The sequence below is a fragment of the Otolemur garnettii genome, unplaced genomic scaffold, assembly GCF_000181295.1.
Source record: "Otolemur garnettii isolate 467f Iridium unplaced genomic scaffold, OtoGar3 scaffold00141, whole genome shotgun sequence".
NCBI lineage: Eukaryota > Metazoa > Chordata > Mammalia > Primates > Galagidae > Otolemur > Otolemur garnettii.
Genome location: NW_003852536.1, coordinates 3,097,325 through 3,119,768, shown reverse-complemented (window position 1 = coordinate 3,119,768; position 22,444 = coordinate 3,097,325). Strand labels below are relative to the sequence as shown.

The following is a 22,444-nucleotide window of genomic DNA, read 5'->3' as shown; positions in this document are numbered from 1 at the left end:
AGGCAAGAGAATCGCTTAAGCCCAGGAGTTTGAGGTTGCTGTGAGCTGTGACACTACAGCACTCTACTGAGGGCAACATAGTGAGACTCTGTCTCAAAAAAACAAGAATAAGAATGGCTGTAGGTTCCTTCTATGAAGGGGTCATCTTTTTTTCTAATCTATTTCCTCTTTTTTTTTTTTTTTCACAGTTTTTGGCCAGGGCTGGGTTTGAACCCACTACCTCCAGCATATGGGGCCGGCACCCTACTCCTTTGAGCCACAGGTGCCACCCAATCTATTTCCTCTTCAATGATTGTTCCACACATTCATTTCCAGCACTATGAGCTCTATACTTTAAAGTGAAATCTTCGTTTAGTAAAATGACTTTTTATCCCAAATTGTCCTTTTCTTTAGTTAACAATTTGATATCTGCCTACCTCTTGTTTGAGTATAGACTAGATATTAGTACATTAAGTAAAATAAGGAAGACAGGCTGTGCTCAATATATTCCTTTTGATTGATGAACATAGAAGTTACATTTTAAGTTAAAAAAAAAAAAATTCCCCTAAGAATTAGAAACAGGTGGAGGGAGGAGACAGGGCAGAAAGGGTGATATGGAAGTTTCTGACTGCCCTTCACCTCTAAAAACCTGCCTATAAAATGAGTATTGTTGATTTGTCTACATTTTTAAATTATCTCTTCTCTTTGTTTGATATCCAAGGAATCTAGAACTCTGAACATAAGTAAATGTGTGAGGTGTCTTTATATCACAACCTTAGTAAATATCAATGTCAAAGGGGGACTTCTGGCCATATGTATGATAAATACATATGGAAAGAGAAAGATGATGTGCTTTAAAGATTTAAAAGGGAATTAAACACTGTTCCTATTAACAGAAAAAATATATGAAAAACCAGAATTACTGGCTGGATGACAGTGGTTGACACCTGTAATCCTAGCACTGTAGGAGGATCACTTGAGTTCAGAACCCTCCAGAGGCCAGCTCAAACCAGCCTGAACAACAGTGAGACCGTGTCTTTACTAAAAATAAAAAAATTAGTCAGGCGCGTTGGTATGCATCTGTGCCCCCAGCTACACGAAAGGCTGAGCAGGAGGATCGCTGGAGTCCAGGAGTTTGAGGTTGCTGTGAGCTATGATGATGCCAGTATACTCTAGCTGAAGCAACAAACAAGACCCTGTCTCAAGAAACAAACAATAAAATAAAGGTTCTGGCATAATTTATTTCTATGTTTATAAGTCATATGATTTATTTCTATTAATGTATTTCCATGCCTGAAGTATTTATTCAGAAAGATACTAAAACAAATTAACCTTAGTGGTTACTACCTCTTATTTTTACATATATCAAACTAGAAGACAGGAATAATTAGACTTGTCTCTAAACTCCAAGATTTTTCTAATCATTTTTAATTTTGTCACAGAGAGAAAAAATAAGAAGCACCATGGCAATCTGGACAGAAAATGAAATTTATCTTCAACATGGTCATCTCAAATTTGTCAGAATAGTGACTACTGAAGAGCTGAAAAATCTTCTGAATCTATCACCAGCTGCCACTCTGACTATACAAAATGTTGCATATACAGGACACCCTCTGGAAGTTAGCGTGTTATTAAATTATTGCATGACATGTACTGTCACCAAAAAGAATTTTATAATGATATATAATGAAGATTCAAAACAGTGGGTGTGTCAAGAGTTTACACTAGATGTCCCCATTGACAGTTCTTTAGTTCAATATTTTCTATTTTCTGCAACACCAGAATTGATACTGAAGGACAAAGATAGGGCCTACTATTGTTATCATAATTTCAGTGTTATTGGAGTTTTAGAAACACCTACAGGAAATGGGGATCTATCAGCACTTGCAGATGGCAGTATTGTTCATGATGTTTTTATAGGTAAGGCATTCTCATATTAATTCTTGTTCTACCAAAATGATTCTGGATTTTATTGTAGACATCTTCCTTTGAATGATGTAACAATTTTTAATGCACCAATATGTGGTACTTTGGAAGGTGCAACACTTAAAAATAAATAGATATTATCAACTAATGTTAACTATGATCTCACATAGCAAAAGAGTAAATTCAAGTTCTTTTTGGCGGGGAGGGGGAGGTGTTTGATTTTGGCTAATCAGCAGTTTCTAACTTACGTTCCTACACATATATGCATCACGCACTGTGCCATTGTATTGGTTTCCTACGGCCCCCAAGCAAAGTACCACAAACCAGGTGGTTTTGAACAACAGAAATTTCTTGTTTCACAGTTTTAGAGGCTCAAAGTCAGAGATCAAGATGTTGATAGGGCCATATTTCCTCTGAAACCTATGGCGTCATCTTTCCTTGGTTCATCCCAGGCTTGGTGTCAAGCTGCTGTATCATTGCAATCTCTGCCTTGTCGCTACATGGCTTTCTCCCTGTGTGTTTCTGTTGTCACACAACCATCTTGTTATAAGGACAATGGCCATGTTGGATTCGAGGTCTTTCCTACTCCAGTATTACTTCATCTTATCTAACTACATCTATAATGATTCTATTTCTAAATAAGATCACATTCTGAGGTAGTAGTGGGGGTTAGAACTTCAGCACATCTTTGGGAGGGGACATATTTCAACCCATAACAAGTAAAATAAGTTTAGATAGATTTGTCCTCAAATCCATGAACAAGTCGCTTAACTTCTCTAACCTTTCCATTTTCTAAACTACAATACAGGACTGGCATGTTGATTAGGGCAAAGGATTGTATATAAGATGCTTAAACATGCCTGACATGTAAACTTTCAATTAATAGTAGTTAGTCCTTTAAAAAATTTTTTAAATGAGATTCATCATTCACAGAATTTAGTAGTTCTTGAATCATTCCCTCTTGAGTCATTTTTATTTATTTTTCTTTTCTTTTTTTTTTTTTTTTGCAGTTTTGGCTGTGGAGAGGCTTGAACCTGCCACCCCTGGTATATGGGGCCGGTGCCCTACTCCTTGAGCCACCGGTGCTGCCCCACTCTTGAGTCAATTTTAGAAATTTGTGTTTTTCTAGTAAATCATTTATCTCATGTAGGTTTTCTAATTTATTGACCAAAATTTTTCTTATTAACTCATAGATTTCCTACGTACCTGTAATTATATTCTCTTTCTCATTTATATTGTTTGTGCCCACCCATTGTTAGTTTGGCTTGCAAGAAATTATTTATTATTTTTAGGAGATTTTGTTTTTCTTTTCTTTTCCTTTTGAAAGGAAATATTTTATTTTTCAAATCTACTTTTTAATTTAATTTTTTAATTTCTGCTTTTGTTGTTATTGATTCTTCAAATCTGCTTTCTTTTTCTAACTTTAGTGGTTTATGGCCTGCTTCTTAAGTTAAATGATTAGTTTATTTAGTTTTAGTCTTTCTTGTTTTCTAAGCATTTAAAGCTATAAATAAGTATAAGGCTATGAAGTTTTCTCTATATGTCCTTTAGCTACATCCCATGAAATTTTATATATACTGTTATTATTGTTGTTATGTTTAAAATTATTCTTTTTTTTTTTTTTTTGAGAAAGAGTCTCGTTCTGTCACCCTGGATAGAGTGCTGTGGCATCACAGCTCACAGCAACCACAGACTCTTAGGCTCAAGCAATCCTCTTGCCTCAGCCTCCCAAGTAGCTGGGACTATAGGCACCCACCACTACACCAGGCTAGTTTTTCTGTTTTTAGTACAGACAAGTTCTTGCTCTCGCTCAGGCTGGTCTCAAACTCCTGAGCTCAAGCAAACCACACATCTAGGCCTCCCAGAGTGTTAGTATTACAGGAGTGAGCCACTGCACCCAGCCCCTAAATCGGTCTTAATTTTCATCTTAACTTTGTATTTAATCCACAGATCATTTAATAATGTTTAATAATGTTTTAACCAGCAATATGATCAGCAAAAGAGAAAGTGTTATAAAAGTGTATATAAGGAGCATCAAATCCAGATTTGTGGGATCAGAAAAATAGATGTGGGGGAAATGACTTCTACACTGAAAACACAGGAGTATATACATCGAAAAAACGATTTCACTGGTTAGGATAGGAGATTGAAGTAGCATTCCAAGTTGAGAATATAGTGTGTGCAAAGATATGGAAATGGGAGAGAACAGGGAAAGTTTAAGGACTTTAAGGACTTTGAAATTAGATAATAATTTCAAATAATAATTTGAAATTCATAATAGAGAATAAGACCAAAAGTAAGAAATGGGAGAGAACATGGAATGTTTAAGGACTTTAAGGATTTTAAAATTAGATCTGTATGACTACATAATAGAGAATAAGACCAAAAGTAAGAAATAAACTTGGGTAAAGAGAGTTTATAATGTGAAGCAATTTGGATGTTATATATAACCAGAAGTAATATATTGTTTTGTTTCCTGATGTTTTACATTTTATATATCATTCACTGTATGTATCCTGCAATCACTCTTTATTTTGATATAGAGATATATTTTATTATATTCTCCACCCACGTTTCTCTCCTTCCTCCTTGTCATCTACTTGCATGCATTTCTGATTAGGTAAGCTTGAGTAGACTATAAATTTAACGTAATTTGTAAAAAGGTTACAGATTTATTCAGATTCCAAATGTAAGATATAAGGACCACATAAACTGAACCTCCCTTGAGTCTATGAATTCAGTACTTTTCTCCTTTTAGCCAATCCCCTCTGAGTGTTTCTTTTGAAAATTAAAGAAGGTATACCCCTAGGCTGTACACGGAGAATGTCATATCTTGAAAGAAAGCTATGAAATCAGTTAGTAGTCCAAATGTTCATTTTACAGATAAGGCAACAGAGTCAAAGAGGTTAAGAGAGTGCCCTCTGTGAGCCACTGTGACTTAGGCAGAATTCTCAGTTAAGTGGAGAAAGGGGATTCTCTCCTATGAGTAAACCTGCAGAGGTAGGCAATGCCTTAATTACTCCTGCCCCCGACCCCCATGTCTTCATCCCAGTTGTATTAGTCTGGCAGAGCTCCCATCACAAAATACCAGACTGGGTGACTTAAAAACAACACAAATTCACTTTCTCAGATTTCTGAGGGCTAGTAGTCCAGGATAAAGGTCCCATGAGGATTTATTTCTGTGGAGGCCTCTATTCTGGCTTGTAAAAGCTGCTGCCTTCTCATTGCATCCTCATGTGGTTTTTCTTCTCTGTGTGCCCAGACAGAGAATTTCCTGGTGTTTCTTCCTCTTCCTGGGTTAGCACCCCTGCGTATAATCTCATTTAACCTTTATTGCCTCCTCAAAGGCCCTATCTCTAAATATGGTCACATTGGGGATTAGGCTTTCAAAATAAAAAATTGAGGAGGACACAAGTCAATCCATGCTTTCTAGTAATACTGTTCCTGACCTCCTTCTCCTCATCATGACTGAATACACTTATTCTAACTCTTTTCTCTATGTAAATGATGCGATATATAAAAGCGATACAGCAAATATAAGGATAAAATGCATACAATAAGAAAACTGAATGCAATGAATTGAGAGAGAAGTTCTCCAGTGTAGTCTGAAATGATGGATTTGTGCCTGTACACTCTAATTCTCTCAAAATATGTAAATACTCATTATAAAATAAATTATTTTGGTTCAAAGTACACTTAAAACAGCATGATGTATGGTTAGTTATAATAACACAACTTTTCTCTCTTTTTTCCAGATTATTATGGAAATATTTTGGTGAAAATGGAAAATAATATACTATTTTATTCTAAGATTAATGTTAGAGAGTCAGTGAAGCTGCATGAGTGGATGAGCAGCACAGTAAGAACAGCCTTTCTCTTAAATACATCTGGTGAGACATATCTCCTGAGTGCTTTCAGCAATGGCACAATACACGCACAGGAATATCCTTTAAATCTGGAAGTCAAAAGTATATCCCACAAGACAAAAGAAAAATGCCCATACACTGCATTGCAAAATAATATTAATCGCATATTTTATTTTTTGGACAAGGGAGAGAATCTAGTCATTTGGAGTCAACTCATTTATCCAGAAAATTATGGTCTGTTTACTGCTGTGGATTATTATGGTCCAAAAATATTGAAAACGAAAGAACAGTCTTACTATGAAATTGCCTTTGGACAATGTACTAAAACTCTGGTAGGTTAATATTTTAAATTTCTGCATTCAATTTTAATAAACATAAAAGGATAGTATTAACATTTTTTTATAAAGGGATTTAATTTCTCTTCTAGATTAAGCTGGGGAAATGTTGAAGACTATGTGAGTTTTTAATAAATAATTATATAATAAACCATTAACTCCCAAACCACAATTTTTGCTCTCAATATCCAAGGCTTCCTTGCAACCTAAAAACATAATCTTTCAAAACCCCTTGTCAATTGTACTATTCATTTCTTTCTCTCTTTTTTTAATGTATGGCTTTTCTGTCGACTTCTGTTATCTCTTGTAGTATAATAAACCACTTCAAAACCTAATTCCTTTACACAACAACCAATTCTATGGGTTCACAGTTTGGGCCCTGACTAGCTAGGCAGATCTTCTGGTTTCATCTGGGTTCATTGACGTGGCTATGATGATCAGGTAATTCATCTGCAACTGGATGATCTAAGATAGCCTCATTAGTCTGAGGGGCCTCAGAACACTTATCTCTGCTCTACCTGGCCTCTTATCCTTCAGGCTGGACCTGGCTTCTTCACATGGCAATCTCAGGGTAGTGTTCCAAGATAAGAGCATAAGCTACAAGGCCTCTTGAGGCCTCGGTTTGGCGACATTCTATAGTCAAAGCAAGTGGTAAGGCCAGTCCTAATTCACAAGATAGGGAAATAAACCCTACCTCTTCAGGAGAAATAACAAAGTTATACGCAGGTCATTACAAAAGTTTTGAGATACACAAAAATCAAGAAATGTAACATCTGCTCAGATGGAAACAAATGAAGCCCTCTCAACAATACCAATAAGCTGAGCAAGTTGAAATGTGCATGAGTTAATCAGAAAGGATGCTGTGGGCTGTGTTTCTTGGAAGTGAAATAATGGACCATAACACAATCTATCTCAAAACTTTCATTGTGACCTAAGTACTGTAACAGGACATGCATAAAGGAATTGGGAGAAATTATTGCAGCCATCTTTGACAATAATCTATCATAAAAATAGGTATAAATATGCTGTGTATATGTAATTTTGTAGAGCACTTTTCTAATATTATAACATGAGAATTTTATATGTTACTTCCATTTCTTCTCAAACACTGCATAACTCAAGGGGCAGTTTCTCTCCTTCACTTTCCCTTTCTGGCTCAGCTTCCTTTAGCATATACAACAGTGGGCCTCCTATTGAATACAGTGGAATAGAAGTTTTCAGTTAATTCCAAAGTCAGTTAAAGCAGAGACTCATAAAAAAAAGTAAAACAGATATATGGGAAACATTTTACTTTAACTTAAACAAATGAATGCACATTCATTAGTCAATTTTCTAGCATAAGACCAAAGCTTTTTCTTTAAAATAAGTCCATTTATTATGGTTCCTCATCTCCTTTCTTGAATAACCTTACCTATAATGCCAAGTTTCTATTTCAGTTTCTTTATAATAAAGAAAAAAACACTTAAGACATTGACAAAGCAAATGAAGTTCTAGATTTTTATAATTATTTTGTCTTTTGCTATTATCTTGCTCATACTTAATTCAGCTATTTCTACAGTGACTTATCAAAAATTTCCAAAGAAATCAACACATTCCTCAGAACAATAATTCTCCTTTCATTTTATACTCATCTCATCAGTACATAAGAATATATAGTATTATAATTACTTAATTACAATAATAATAATGTAATCTGGTAGAAACTGATTTGGAAACAAACTGATATAGATTTATATACAGTTTCATGAATAGATCTTAAACTATAGCATTGAATGAAAATTATAAGAATCTCTCTGAAATCTATCTTAGTCTTTTGGGGTTTCTATGGCAAAAATAGCTTAAATTAGGTGTCTCATAACGATAGAAATTTATTTCTCACAGATCTAAAGGCCAAGAGGTCCAAGATCAGGGTGCCAATAGATTCAGTGTCTGGGAGGGCCACCTGCTCCTAGATAATGTCTTTTCACAATGTTCTCATGTGGCAGAAGTGGCAAGACAACGTTCTGAGGACTTTTTTATAAGGGGACCAATCTCCTTCATGAGGCTCTGCCCTCATGACCTCCCACCTCCTACTGTCATCATATATGGTGATTAGCTTTCAACATGTGAATCTGGGGGGAACACAAACATTCAGACCTTAGCACTATCATATAATAATAATTGTCAATATTACAGACACATACACACCACAAGCAAAAAAAGTAAAATAAGTTTATCTTTGATAACAAGATATTCAAAGACACATATCAAACATAAAAGTATGTGTAAGTAAACAAATATGTGATATGGCTGCCTAATATGGCGGAAGAAATGGGGGGAAGAAGATACCAGGAAAAGGTAAAATATGGTGCATAAAATGAGACTAGATTGACTGTGTGCCAAGAAAAAAGGGATGTATTTAACTCATGGTTTTCTTTCCAAGGACTGGATATGTAATGTACAGTTGATGCTTGAACAACACAATGCCACACAGTCAAAAATTTGCATATAACTTTTGACTCCCAAAAAACCTAACTACTACTAGCCTACTGTTCACCAGACACCTTACCAATAACATAAACAGTTGATTAACACACACAATTGAGCCTTTGTAAGTTGACCACCCAAAGAACTATAGCAAATTGGTCAACATGGAGGTGGTCAGCATAAAGAACTAAGCCTACTGCACTGATACTTGCATGTGCTATACATCCGGTCTATGAAAATTAGGTCACCTTAAGGAAGTGGTCAATGCAGGGAGGTGGTCAACCATGGTCAATGTGCATTTTGTATGTTATATGTATTATACACTTATATACTGTATTCTCGCAATAAAGTAAGCTAGAGAAAAGAGGGTGTTATTAAAAAATCATAAAAAAGAGAAAAGACATTTATAGTGCTATACAGTACTTATCAATACCGGAAGTTCACATTGTCTATTTTCAAGAGGAACCACCTGTCTGCAATGTGTACAACCACAGCTGCAGACCTCAACCTATAGTCCGAATCAGACAATTTCACTTCTTCTTATAGTGCCAGGACTTTTCTCTGTTTCTTGAGAACACTTCCAGCATCACTAGTGGTACTTTGGATTGGTCCCGTGGTGTTATTCCAGATTTATAGTATTGTACTACACGCGATTAAAAATACATGAGAAGTGCAAGAGATCACATGAAAAATAATGGCTCAAAAGATCACTTTTTCTTGCCATGTGCCATTTGCTGGCGAGGCAAACTGCTTACATGATGGTGAGCATAACAAGAGTTTGAATGGGCACTCCCAATGCTTGAGCTCACCACAACAGCAACAGGAGGTGGCTACAAAATTATTACACTAGCACAGTCTGTCCTAGTAAATTTTATGTAGTAGTGATTTAACACCGCATCTTTACATTTGTTTACATTTCTCAACTGCAAATGGTGCTATATATGGTCTGTGTTTCTATGTGTAAGTTTTGATAAATTTTAACTTTTTATAATAGATTTGTGTATATTTTATGGTAGTAAATGGTAAAATAGATTAGCATCTACAGACAATTTATGTATTTATGACATACCTTTTTCTTAATTTTTTGCAATATTTCTAGGCTACACAGTTTGCAAATCTCAAAAACTTTCCAGTGTATTTATTGAAAAAAAATCCTTGCATAAGTGGAACTACCTGTTACAAACCCAGGTTGTTCAAGGGTCAACTGTATATTTGTCCATTTGCAACTTACCCCCTCAAAATATTCATTACCCATCAAAATAGATAAATGACTATGAAACATCAAAATGTGTGTTTTTAATAAAATGACTCTGTCATTATTACTTAATGACATTGAGCAAATTTTTAAATCTTTCTGTGCCTTAATTCTCTCATCTATAAGTTGGGGATAATGATAGAACCTACCTCATAAGGTTATTATGAGGATTAAGTGAATTAATATACATAAGGAATTCTTAGGAAAAAACCTGACACACAGCAAGCACTATATGTATGCATTACTACAACTGCCACCACTATTACCATTGCTACTACTATAACTGAAAACACCATATTTCATTAATTCTAAGGCACATGTTCTTTTTTACATTTAACATGTCTGAAATCAGGATGAGTCTTGTATCTATGACATTTTAGATTTGGTGAATTATAGTATTATTTTTATAGCACCTTGCTTATTGGATGCAGATTATTTCTATTTGGGAGCTATCCTGAAAAATGTTAAAATATGGCAATGCCTGTGGCTCAAAAGAGTAGGGCGCCGGCCCCATATACTGGAGGCGGCGGGTTCAAACCCAGCCCTGGGGCCAAAAAAAAAAAAAAAGCTACAGTATTACAATAAATATTTTTTTAGGATGTACCTCTTGAAAAACACATAAATATTTCCTTTGTTTTCTTTCTTTTTTTTTTATTATATCATAGCTGTGTACATTAATGTAGTCATGGGGTACAGTGTGCTGGTTTTATATAAAATCTGAAATATTTTCACCAATCTGATTAACATAGCCTTCATGGCATTTTCTTAGGTATTATGTTAAGACCTTTATATTCTACATTTAGAAAGATTCACATGTACCCTTGTAAGATGGACCATAGGTGTGGTAACACCAATCACCCTCCATCCACCTATTCTCCCCCCCTCCTCTCCCCTCTTCTTCTTTTTTTTTTTTTTTGTTTTTGTTTTTGTTTTAGAATCTTGCTTTGTCACCCAGGCTGGAGTACAGTAGCATCATCGTAGCTCACTGCAGCTTTAAACTGCTGGGCTCAAGCAATCCTCCTGCCTTAGCCTCCCAAGTAGCTGAGAATAAGGGCACATGCCACCATGCCTGGCTAATTTTTCTATTTTTTAGTAGAGATGGGGTCTTACTCTTGCTCAGACTGGTCTCAAACTCCTGGTCTCATATGATCCTCCCACCTTGGCCTCCCAGAATGCTGGAATCACAGGCATAAGCCACTGCACGGAGCCTCATATAAACATTTCTATCAGGTAGAGTTACTAACTTTAATATGAGATTCTTGGTGAGGCCATAAATTTAATTTTATTATGAAAAATTTCAGATAGTTGAAAGAATTTTGCATTTAGCACCTCTAAACCCGCTACCTAGATTCTACATAAACATTTTACTTTACTTGCTTTATCACATATCTATGCATCATTCATCGAGCAATCAGGGTTGCTTTACAATTGTTTAACATTATTTCGTATTGGATGTAGAAAACCAAATGCTATTAAAGTAAGATCCTCACCCCCAATTTTCCTACTTTACATAAACTTTTTAATTTTCTCTCTCAGACACTAGAATTTTTTCAGAATATAAATTATGAGGGAGCAGATGACTACTTCAAGCTGCAGTAAGTAAGACTTATATGCTACTTGGGTTATTGATTTGTAGCTATTTACTTAAATGTCCCCATGTCTGTTTAAATATCCAAATTTGAAATTCCTTTAAATGTCTGGATAGATGTAAAATTAGTTTTCAAGTGTATAAAATGTCATGTTCTCCTTGTAGTTTAATGGAAACATGACCTATCTGAAGAATCTCTCTCATTCAAATGAAGATGTAAAAAATGGGCTATTTCTTAATTCAATAATTTTCAAGCATGTTCTATAACAAAATCCTCAAAGTTTCTACAAACTATCATTAAGCAAAAACAAGAACTCCAATATCACAGAAAGTCTTTAACTGTGAGGAAAGTCAGATAAAACACCATGTTTGACTCCTGGAATAAGGTAGCACTTAAGCATTTGATTTCTGAAGGAAGATAATCAACTTGGAATCCAGTGTTAAGGCATTTATGTAGCTCTCATTACAGCCTGGCAGTATTTTCCAGGAAAGTAGCATTCCCCCCACCCCAGGAAGAAGTCCATTTATCTTTAGTTTGCTGCTACTCCAAGCAATTGGAGTACTTGCTCTATGCCAAGTGCTTTCTCAGTGTTCAAAATTACGTGGTGAACAAGAAAGATAAAGTAGTGTGTCACGGAACACCTCTCAGGTGGGAAAAGACACACAGCAAGTAATCTAACCAACAAGGTAATTCCAAATACTGATAAGTGCTATCAAGGAAACAGAATGATGCGATAGAGCCTGATAAGGAAGGGTAGGGAGAACATGCTTTAAACACAAGTAGACTCAATTTGTTCCTTTCCCCTTCAACCATTGACTTTTTGCTTTATTGTCCTACTGGCTGTGGGTCCCTTGGGGTAGTTTTGGTTTTGTAGATATTTACTGAGATGGTTGTTGCTAGAGTACGCACATAAAATGGCCCAGGATTTTTGCGTGTGTTTGTTTTTTCCCTCAGTTTTTTCGGATAGTAAAAACCTTAGCAGAGGTGGGATGTAAATCAAGCTTTCAAAATTTCTTCTTCTGCAGTTTTTGAGCCCTCATATTTTTTTCCCCCAAGCACAGGATGATCCATGCATGCTTCACAGTTGAGAAAGACATTATATCTGACCTACTTTTCAATTCCGGTCAGGTCATACTGTGCAGCTTACTGTGGTTCAGAAGACTAATTTTGCAACATACGCTTTACTATTGCAAAGGTGTTATCAATAGAAGGGGGATATACACGGGGGAGAGAGGAAGAACCCATGGTGTGGGAACCACTTTGAAATACCATCAGGAAGCAAGCAAATCACAGTATCAGCAGCAGAGCCCTGTTGTCCAGGGACTGAGGGTGCTTATGAAATACAGTGGTTGAAATGTTGACAGGATGCTAATTTCTCTTTCTTACTGTGCCAACTCAAATATGGGATGCCATGAGGGGGAGCCACTTCACCATATGACCCCAATACAGAGCTGCCCTAGCAGAAGCAGCGAGCAGTTACCACCAGCACCAGGCCTCTAGACTTCCTCAGGGAGTTCAATCACATCATGTACCTGGGACTTTGCATTTCCTTTACAGAAAGGCAGGGTCATGTCTTCTTCTCCCCTAATTCCATAATAACCTGTGTGGGTTGTTTATTTCCTAGAGACCAGAACATGGGTCTTGTGCTCATAGAGCTTCGACCTAGTCAGTACTCATACACGTGTACAAGAGCCCACAAGGTAAGTGACATGGGTTAAAGATCAAAAACTTACTTCAAGAATGCATAGGTGGGCTCGGTGCCTATGGCTCAAGTGGCTAAGGCACCATCCACATACACCTAAGGTGGCGAGTTTGAATCCAGCCCAGGCCCGCCAAACAGCAATGACGGCTGCAACCAAAAAATAGCCAGGCGTTGTGGCAGACACCTGTGGTCCCAGCTACTTGGGAGGCTGAGGCAGGAGACTCACCTGAGCTCAGGAGTTGAAGGTTGCTGTGAGCTGTGATGCCATGGCACTCTACCCAGGGGGACAGCTTGAGGCTCTGTCTCAAAAAAAAAAAAAAAAAAAAAGAATGCATAGGTGGTAAACTAAATAACTCACATTTCCTCCATAGAATACCATTCCCCTAATACTTAGCAGCATTTTGTGATGTTTCACTTTGAAGTGGAACATTATTTCATTCTGAAGATAGACGATAAGATTTCTTATCTGAAGTCTGAAGACAAAAGATTGAATTTATCACCTAAAAGTGGGATATATAGGCCAGACATGATGGCTCATGCCTGTAATCCTAGCACTCTGGGAGGCCAAGACAGGAGGATCTCCTGAGCTCAGTTATTGGAGACCAGCCTGGGCAAGAGGGAGACTCTGTCTAAATAAATAAAGTGAAGTGGGATATATAAACATATACAAAAATATAAAACTATTAGTGTTTGAAGATAAATGAAACTGTTTAAAGGAAAACTGAATTAATGGGAAATTCCTTAGGAAGCAGGGAACTACGCCTCACGAGTTCCTTCCTAACCTAGGTCTAGGTTCTCTTTCCTTACCTTGGTGACCCTATTCCTTCTTGATATGGTTTGTCAAAGAAGACTAAAAACCATATCCATATTTATCCTGCATCAAAATATCATTCATTAAAAAACAATTTATCTCATCCCTACTGTGTTTCTGTGTTTCAGTCTGTGCACTAGGTAACGGGAGTTACAAAGATGAAAAGACAGACTACCTTCCCTAGCATTAAACATAAGCTAGCGTAAGAGACTATGTTGTACACAGTTATCAAGTAGACCCAGGGAAAGTGTGAACAATTTTTTTTTTTTTTTTTTGGAGACAGAGTCTCACTTTGTCACCCTCAGTAGAGTACTGTGGCATCATAGGTCACAGCAACCTCAAACTCGTGGGCTCAAGCGATCCTGCCTAAGCCTCCCAAGTAGCTGGGATTATAATCCCATCTCTATAGAGGCCCAGCTAGTTTTTTTATTTTTAGTAGAGACAGGGTCTCACTCTTACTCAGGCTGGTCTCAAACGCGTGAGCTCAAGCAATCCACTCGCCCCAGCCTCCCAGAGTGTGAGGATTAAGGCGTGAGCCACCGCACCTGGTCTAAAGTATTAGCAATTTTGATTGGGAGAGGAAAGGTTAAAAGAAAGAGATACGTGAAATGACTATTGAGGAATAAGTTCAGCAGGCAGATGCAAAGGGGGGAAAAGCATAGAGATATGAAGCAGCGTCTGCATGTGCAGGTAACTGGGTATTATGAAATTAAACACAGATTCTTAATAAGCCCCTCCTTTGAGTCTATGGTACACACTTGGGGATGCCTGTTCTCTTTATTCCTTCAGTAAACATACTGAGCACCTACTGTATATCAGACATCATGTTATACATGGGAATACATAGTGAAATAGGACTTGGCACCTCTTCTCCAGGACCCTAGCACAAGGAACCTGTTTCTCCAGGGTAAAGTTCCATGAGTTTAGAGGAAGCCTTGAACTTCGGCAGATGTGATCCATCCTTTAGCACTGCTAGCAAACTGCTTCCCTAGGAAATTGCCTGCCGTTGTATACTAACAACTCCCTTCTGGCTCCCACATCACCCCCACACCGTAACTGCTGAGGAAGCAAGGAACTGCAGCCTCATGAGTGCCTTCCTAACCTAGGTCTAGGTTCTCTTTCCTTTACTTGGTGACCCTATTCCTTCATGGATGACTTTCTAAAGCACTGTGGTTTTTGTTATTCTTCTCTTATCTATAGATTTGTTAGAGACCCCTATTTATTCTATCCGGCCCATCCAAGGCATTATAAAGGCACATTCATCTAACCTGAGTTCGGATCCAAGCCCTACCACCTACTAGCTTGGACAAGCTACTTAAACACTCTTGAGTCACAGTTGCCTTATTTGTGAAAAGTGTGGTGAAATACCACGTATCTTATGGCGTTTGGGGGAGTATTAAATGAGATTATTTATGCAAAGTACCCCAGACAGCCCCTGTCACAGAGTAATTATCTAACATCACAAATTTCATCCTCCTTTTTACTCTTTAGCTCCCTACAGACAAGGACAGTTCAAATCTAGCCACCCTCTGCAGGTAGTTTATATTGGCCCACCAACTGAAATAGAATGGAGAAATGTGCAACAGCCCTAGTAGCCAATAGGAAACTGTGGCCTTCTAGAGGCATGTCCTCTAATTAGCCAAAGAAATCAAATGTGTACATAACCACAGGGTATAACCCCAGGGCCCCCTCTTTGTGCTCTCATACTCATGACTAGTCATCAGCCTCCCAGATAAATATTATAGAGATACAAGGCCTAGCCCTGTATGTACACAGAACCATGGCCTACAGTCTTCTCCAGTTGGAGGAAGTCAGGTCCTTGTTAAACCTGCTGGATCAATTGGAAATAGACTGTGCTACTTGAACAGCAGTCTGCTGTCTTTGTCATTTAGTCTTCGTAACCTGTGGCAGGGCAGCAAATAGAACTGGCAGCTCCAACAAGGCTGCATCTCACTTTTTAACCATGCATCAAGAACTGGAATTGCAGAAATGTAGGTCAGCCCCCAGAGGGCCTTATTAATTCCTTCCAAGATGAATTTTCCCAGAAAGAGAGGACTATAATTCTAGTCTAATACATTATCTATCCAGCATTTGTGTTGAGGGGCCTTGAGTATCCCTGTCTCAGATCAGTTGTTCTAACCAGTTAGAGGGAATTTGTTAGGTCTGACTCTCAGCCAAGGCAGAAGATGTCCTGCCCTGTCTCTGCACTGAGGAGAAACGTTTCCACTTAGCCTATATGTCAGAATCTCTCTAATTAGGTGTCCAGGCCTGGGGAACAGGTGTCAGCCCTGCAGCAGTGGGTGCTCTGGAAAACAAGCTTCATCATGCTTCCCACACTCTGTACCTGCAACTTCTTTTTAGTTTCCACCTGCAAGTCAACTCACATTTTTAATCCTAGCCATGTTATTGATTCTGAAGTGTGGGGTTATTTCTGTCAGCTGAGACTAGGAAAAGAAGAAATATTAAAAATGAGATCATTAAGTGATAGTGGATGCCGACTGTGAGAGATTTGAGGACCTCAGCCAATCACGTATGTCACATGGACAACTTAGTAAAGACAAAGGCAGGCTCATCTTTCTGAACATATTTGATGGGAAAGCAAAGATTTAATAATAATAGATGGTGTTAAAAGAACAAATCTACCCATGGATACTACAGCACAACATGCAAGAAGTTAGAGATTAGCCTAAATGTGGGTAAAATCAGGTGATTCAGGTGACACATTCTCAAAGGGTAGGGAGTATTAGGGTTCTTCCAGATTTGCCTTGTGGAAATCTCCAGCATACAAGGAGAATGCAAGTGTCTAGAGCTCACTTAGCCTGGTGGAGGGGTAGGGCCCCTGGAGCCATGGAGAAATAAAAGTAGGCATCCATTTAAGAAAGAACCAGGACAGTTAAAAAGCAGTCATGACCCCCCTGCCTGAAATATTAGCAATTCTTAAAAAAAAAAACTCAAGGATTCTTCCACTTTATTTTTAACTTTCTATCTTTGTAAGCCTTCCTTTTGTTTATGTAGTAATTAGTTATATTTTTGTTCTATATTAATTTTAAGAAGCAGATACCTAAACATTTGCTGGCAGGATAAGACATCTGGCATTTTGCAACAGTTCTTTTTCTTTATCACAGAGATTTAATGAAGTTAATAGTACTTTGACTTTAGATTGAAATTCCTGCTACATTCCACTGTCAATATAACCTGTCTTCTTAGCAAAGCCACGTGAAACTCTATTTTAATTTAATTTTTATATGTAACATTCATTCTACTCTTGCAAATGCTGTGTATCGAATCTGTTGAAAGAGAAAGGAAATATTGCTAGTTACAGTAGAGATACATTTGTCTGTAAACGTAATATGGTTATCGCATCAGACTCCAGTGGGATTTTATTTGGTGGTTTTAATTTCAGCCTTTTCCTAATCAAATGCCTTTCTTGGAAATTTTCAGCCCATGAAACAAGGCATCATGGCACAGCATGTCTATGTGACACTGTTGTTGGGGTTTTGCAATTGCCTTTTTCCACTGTATCCCAGAATCTGCTCACAGAGAAGCACGGGCTGTTTGTGTTCACAAGGCATCTCACCTATGGCAGTGATGGAGGCTAATCTCTAACTTCTTGCATCTTGTGCTGTAGTATCCACAGGTTGGTTGTTTCCAAACAAAGCACACATGTGCTTCTCTTCAAAAAAGCAGTTGTGAGTAATGTTTAAAATAAATATCCATAGACCTAGGACAGGAGGATAATATTTAATAACTGGCTAGATGCCCGGGCTCCTTCAAAAATGGGTAGTGCTGCTTAAAGCAGGAATAACAGGATTAAGATGCTATTTTAGATAATGTTACTCAATACTGTGAAAAATTATTGGTCTACTAAAGCTGAGGGGAAGTCAAACTAAAGTAGCGGAGTCAGAGGTGTGAGCTGGAAGTGTGACGCTGGTAGTCCTGTGGCAGAGGTGAGTAAAAGATGGGATTGGATGGATTCTCTGAGAAACGTTAAGAAAGCAGAGATCCAACCTTTGGGCCTCATGAGCAGTCAAGACAAAAGGAAGCAAAAAAAAAGAAAAAATGATCAAGAAAGGAAGAGAACAGCACAGAGCAATAGCACAACAGAGCTCTGCAGTTCAAAGGTTGTGATTTCAAATCTGAATTGTAACTAGTTGTAGCTGTCATAACGTTTTAGATCATGTGAATCAAAACCACTGAACTCACTACCTAAATTGCTTTATTTTAGATGTTCCAAGTAGCTGTTGGATGTGATGCTAAAAAACACATTGCAGTTCAAGGGCAAGTATACTCTGATTTGACCTGTCTTATATTCTTTCAGTTTTAAAACAAATGATGAACTAGATGATAATTACTAGCTATAATATTAGACTAATGACTGACACATTCACAATGAAATCCAAAATCGAATTGATGGGATGCCCAGTCGATTACTGCCAAGTCAAATATACATTATTTGAATCAGACCAAAAAGAAAGAGAATTAAACACTTCATTACTAGCATTTTTCTCCACTTTTTTTTTTTGAGACGGAGTTTCACTTTGTAGCTCTTAGTAGAGTGCCGTGGCATCATAGCTCACAGCAAACTCTTGGGCTCAAATGATCCTCTTGCCTCAGCCTCCCAAGTAGCTGCGACTACAGGTGCCCATCACAACACCTGCCTATTTTTTTAGAGACGGGCTCTCGCTCTTGCACAGCTTGGTTTGGAACTCCTGAGCTAAAACAATCCACCTGCCTCAGCCTCCCAGAATGCTAGGATTACAGGCGTGAGCCACCATGCCCGACCCATCCACATTTCCTTTTAATCAGCCAATTTCTCTTTTTCATCTGCTCTTCAGTGTACAGATCATTCCTAGAGAAGTGAGAGGGAGAAACACCTACTTCTGTTTTCCATCCTCCTCAAACTACTCCCAATTTTACTTCCATCAGCAAATTGCTTACCCTCATACCAGAGAAGCCTCAGTTTTCTGCACCTTTTTCCATAAGAAATTTTTAACAGAACCACCAGTGGTTCCTGCAGAGTATCCCAAGGTGTGAATGTCATGGATCCTACCATGGTTCACAATGAAGCAACTTGGATTTGTGTCTCTCATTTGCCATATCTCTGCACGGGACAGAATCAAGGACCGCATATACCAAGAATGCTAAGAAAGGTATACACATTTTAAGAAAGGAAAAAACTGTACTGAAATTGTGATACTCCATAGATACTGAGAACAAAAGATGAACAGAAGTCGCATTTGATTGCTGCGATTACAAGAAGTGTGCACAGTAGTTATCATCAGCATTCAGACACTTCTGATGATGGGTGAAGTGCTGCTGGAGCAACACTGACCAGTGTCCCGGATCTTCCCTTGTGCACCTCACACAGAGTACTGTGCATCTCAGACTCCTCATGAATCATGCTGTTGTTAGGCATGGGGGGGTTCTGTGGCCTCCATTGTCATCATGCTTCCACAGTTTTCTCAAATTCCAAGCACCACTTCGAATTGGTCTTGCACTCCTCAACCGTGCCACTGCCGCTTTCTTTGACTGTCTGGCCTGTTGCATGATGACCGTAGCATTCATTTGATTACTGCCCTCTTTTGAGCGAATGTCCTACTACACGTTGCTACAGTAATTCAGTTCCACTTTGAAAAATAATACACAGGGAACATCTCCTAGATGTGTAAACATTTTTTGGCACCCTTGGCACATATAAATCTGTTTAGCTTTGGTTAAATGTATAAATGGAGATGGCAATTTGCTGTGATTCCTTTTCTTTGGTGTGTGGGGTGTGAATGGGAGAATATCAACTTTTAGCTGAATTTTTGTGACATGGCTTGCTCTCAAACTAAACAAATATCTATGCCTCTGGCAGTCTGATAATCTTTTGATTATTACTGAATTATAATAATCACTTACTAGATCAATAAATATTTGCATCTCATTCAGCATTTGCTAAATTTACTTTTTCCTGAATTTTCTTAATATCAATATAGTAAACTTTATTAATGATTTTATAATATTGAATTGTCCCTGCAGTCCTGGTGTATGTCTCCCATGATTATGGTATATTACCTTTTTTTATTTCCATATTGATAGGTTTTCCATGAATTTGTGTGTATATGTGTATGTGTGCGTGTGTGTTAGCATGGTAAGTTTTAAAATTGTGAAGAAATTCATACAACATAATTTTACTATTTTAAAATATACAATGCAGGCTGCATGTGGAAGCGCCTGCCTGTAATCCTAGCACTCTGGGAGGCTGCGACAGATGCCTTGAACATGAGTTCAAGACCACCCTAAGCAAGGAGCAAGACCTCATCTCTACTAAAAATAGAAAAACTAGCCAGACATAGGGGCACATGCCTGTAGTCCCAATACTTGGGAGGCTGAGGCAAGAAGATTGCTTCAAGCCCAAGAATTTGAGGTTGCTGTGAGCTATGATGATGCCATAGCACTCTACCCAGGGTGACAGAGTCTGTCTCAAAAAAATACAATTCAGTGGCATTAAGGACATTCACTATATTGTGCATCTCACACCATTATCCAGTTCCAAAGTATTTTCATCACCACAAAAGGAAACTCTGCCCAGTAACCAGTAGCTCCCCATGCTCACTTGCCTCTGGCCCCTGGCACCAGTAATGTACTGTCTCTATGAATCTGCCTGTCCTGCACAGCTCATGGAAATGGAATCATACAGGAGCTGAATGACCTTTTGTGTCCAGCTTCTTTCACTTTTGCCATGTATCAATATTTAATTCCCTTTCATGGCTGAAAAATTTCATTGTATTTGTTTATCCATTCATCATTCATGAATATTTTGAGTATTTCTACCTCTTGGCTTTTGTGACTAGTGCAGCAATGAAGATTCGTGTACAAGTTTTTGTTTGAACACCTGTTTTCGATTATTTTGAGGATGTATCTAGAAGTGAAATTGCTGGATCATGTGGCAATCCTATGTTTAACTTGTGGAGGAGCTGTTTTGCACGGCTGCTATAACATTCTACACTGCCACCAGCAATGTCTGTGGATTCCAGTTTCTCCACGTCCTTGCCAACACTTTTTGCTTTCTATTTTGAGTTTTTATTTTTAAGTGACAGATAAAATTGTATTTATTTATAGTATACAACATGATGCTTTAAAACACAGTGTGGAATGACTAATTTGAGCTCATTAGCATACACATTACTTCAAGTAGTTATTGTTTTCTCTGATGAGAACACTTTATGGCCACTCTTAGCATTTTTCAAGAATGTGACATGTCATCATGTTGTACCATAGATCTCTTGAACTTATTCCTCCTATTGAACTAAAGTTTGGTATCTTTTGATCAACCTCTCCCCAAACCCTACCCTCCACTGTCTTATGAATTTTTAATAACCATGTGTCAAATATAAGAGGTAAACCAGGAGATTTCAAATTCTGGTGTCTTCTGAAACATTAGTGAAACTGATTTTCTTAAAAATAGAAATGCAAAGTCCAAACACTAACCCTGAAGGTTCTAATTCGGTAAATGATGACTTCATGATGCTCTCCAGGTAGATGGTCACTTCATTAAATAATTAAATGTTTGCGCCAGTATATAAGGACTGATGACATTACAACTTTATTATTTTTCTTATAGATTTAGCAAAGAAAACTGTCTTCGCCACGATTTTACCTATGTGATTGAAAGGTAAGAATTTTTTTAACATAAAAAAATTAGTACTAATCGTTTTATTAACGTAGTACTAATTATTTACAATCAGTATTTATTCATTGAATTCCTATTAGCATCTGTGTGTTTGGCTGGCCAGTGTGCAGTCAGTTTTAGCATTAAGCAAAATATACAGGCACTATAATTAACTTTTCCGAAACATGCAAGAGAGAGTCCCAGCCTTCTCATTCAGTTCAACTGGATAAACAAAGTAAGCCTCATTTATATATGTATGGTCTCAAATTCTATATTATTCCTTCTAGTTTAAGAAAGTTTTTTTCCCTACATAATTCTTCTTGAATTCTACATGATTATATTTAAGCTAATTAGAAGTTATAAATTTGCCAGGAAAGTCCTGACATCAAATATTCTACTAAGTCATCTTTTTCTATGTTTTATATTTAATCTTAAGCATATTTATTTATTTTATTAAATCATAGCTGTGTACATTAATGCTATCACAGGGTACAGTGTGGTGTTTTCATATACAATTGGAAATACTCTCATCAAACTGGTTAACATAGCCTTCATGTCATTTTCTTAGTTACTGAGTCAAGACAGTCATATTCTGCTTTTAGAAAGCTTCACTTGTACCCCTGTAAGATAAATCATAGAGGTGACCCCACCAATCACCCTCCCTCCACCCATCCACCCCCCTCATCCCCCACCCATATTCTAAGGTTATGACATTCCTATGAAAGCTATAAATTAGTTTCAAAATAGGGCTGTGTACATTAGATACTTTTTCTTCCATTCTTGAGATACTTTGCTAAGAAGAACATTTTCCAGCTCCATCCATGTAAACATGAAGGAGGTAAAGTCTCCATCTTTCTTTAG

The 22,444-nt window shown here is 37.6% G+C and overlaps 1 protein-coding gene across 1 annotated transcript in view; it reads left to right on the top strand.

The window, feature by feature from the left end:
• CATSPERE (catsper channel auxiliary subunit epsilon) overlaps positions 1-22,444 on the top strand; it is a 139,871-nt gene that overhangs the window by 75,376 nt on the left and 42,051 nt on the right. Inside the window, exons 12-17 of the mRNA XM_023518567.1 lie at positions 1,422-1,899; positions 5,661-6,103; positions 11,364-11,422; positions 13,041-13,116; positions 18,155-18,207; positions 21,536-21,586. Coding sequence (XP_023374335.1) covers positions 1,422-1,899; positions 5,661-6,103; positions 11,364-11,422; positions 13,041-13,116; positions 18,155-18,207; positions 21,536-21,586 — 1,160 coding nt within the window. The remainder of the gene's footprint in view (positions 1-1,421; positions 1,900-5,660; positions 6,104-11,363; positions 11,423-13,040; positions 13,117-18,154; positions 18,208-21,535; positions 21,587-22,444) is intronic.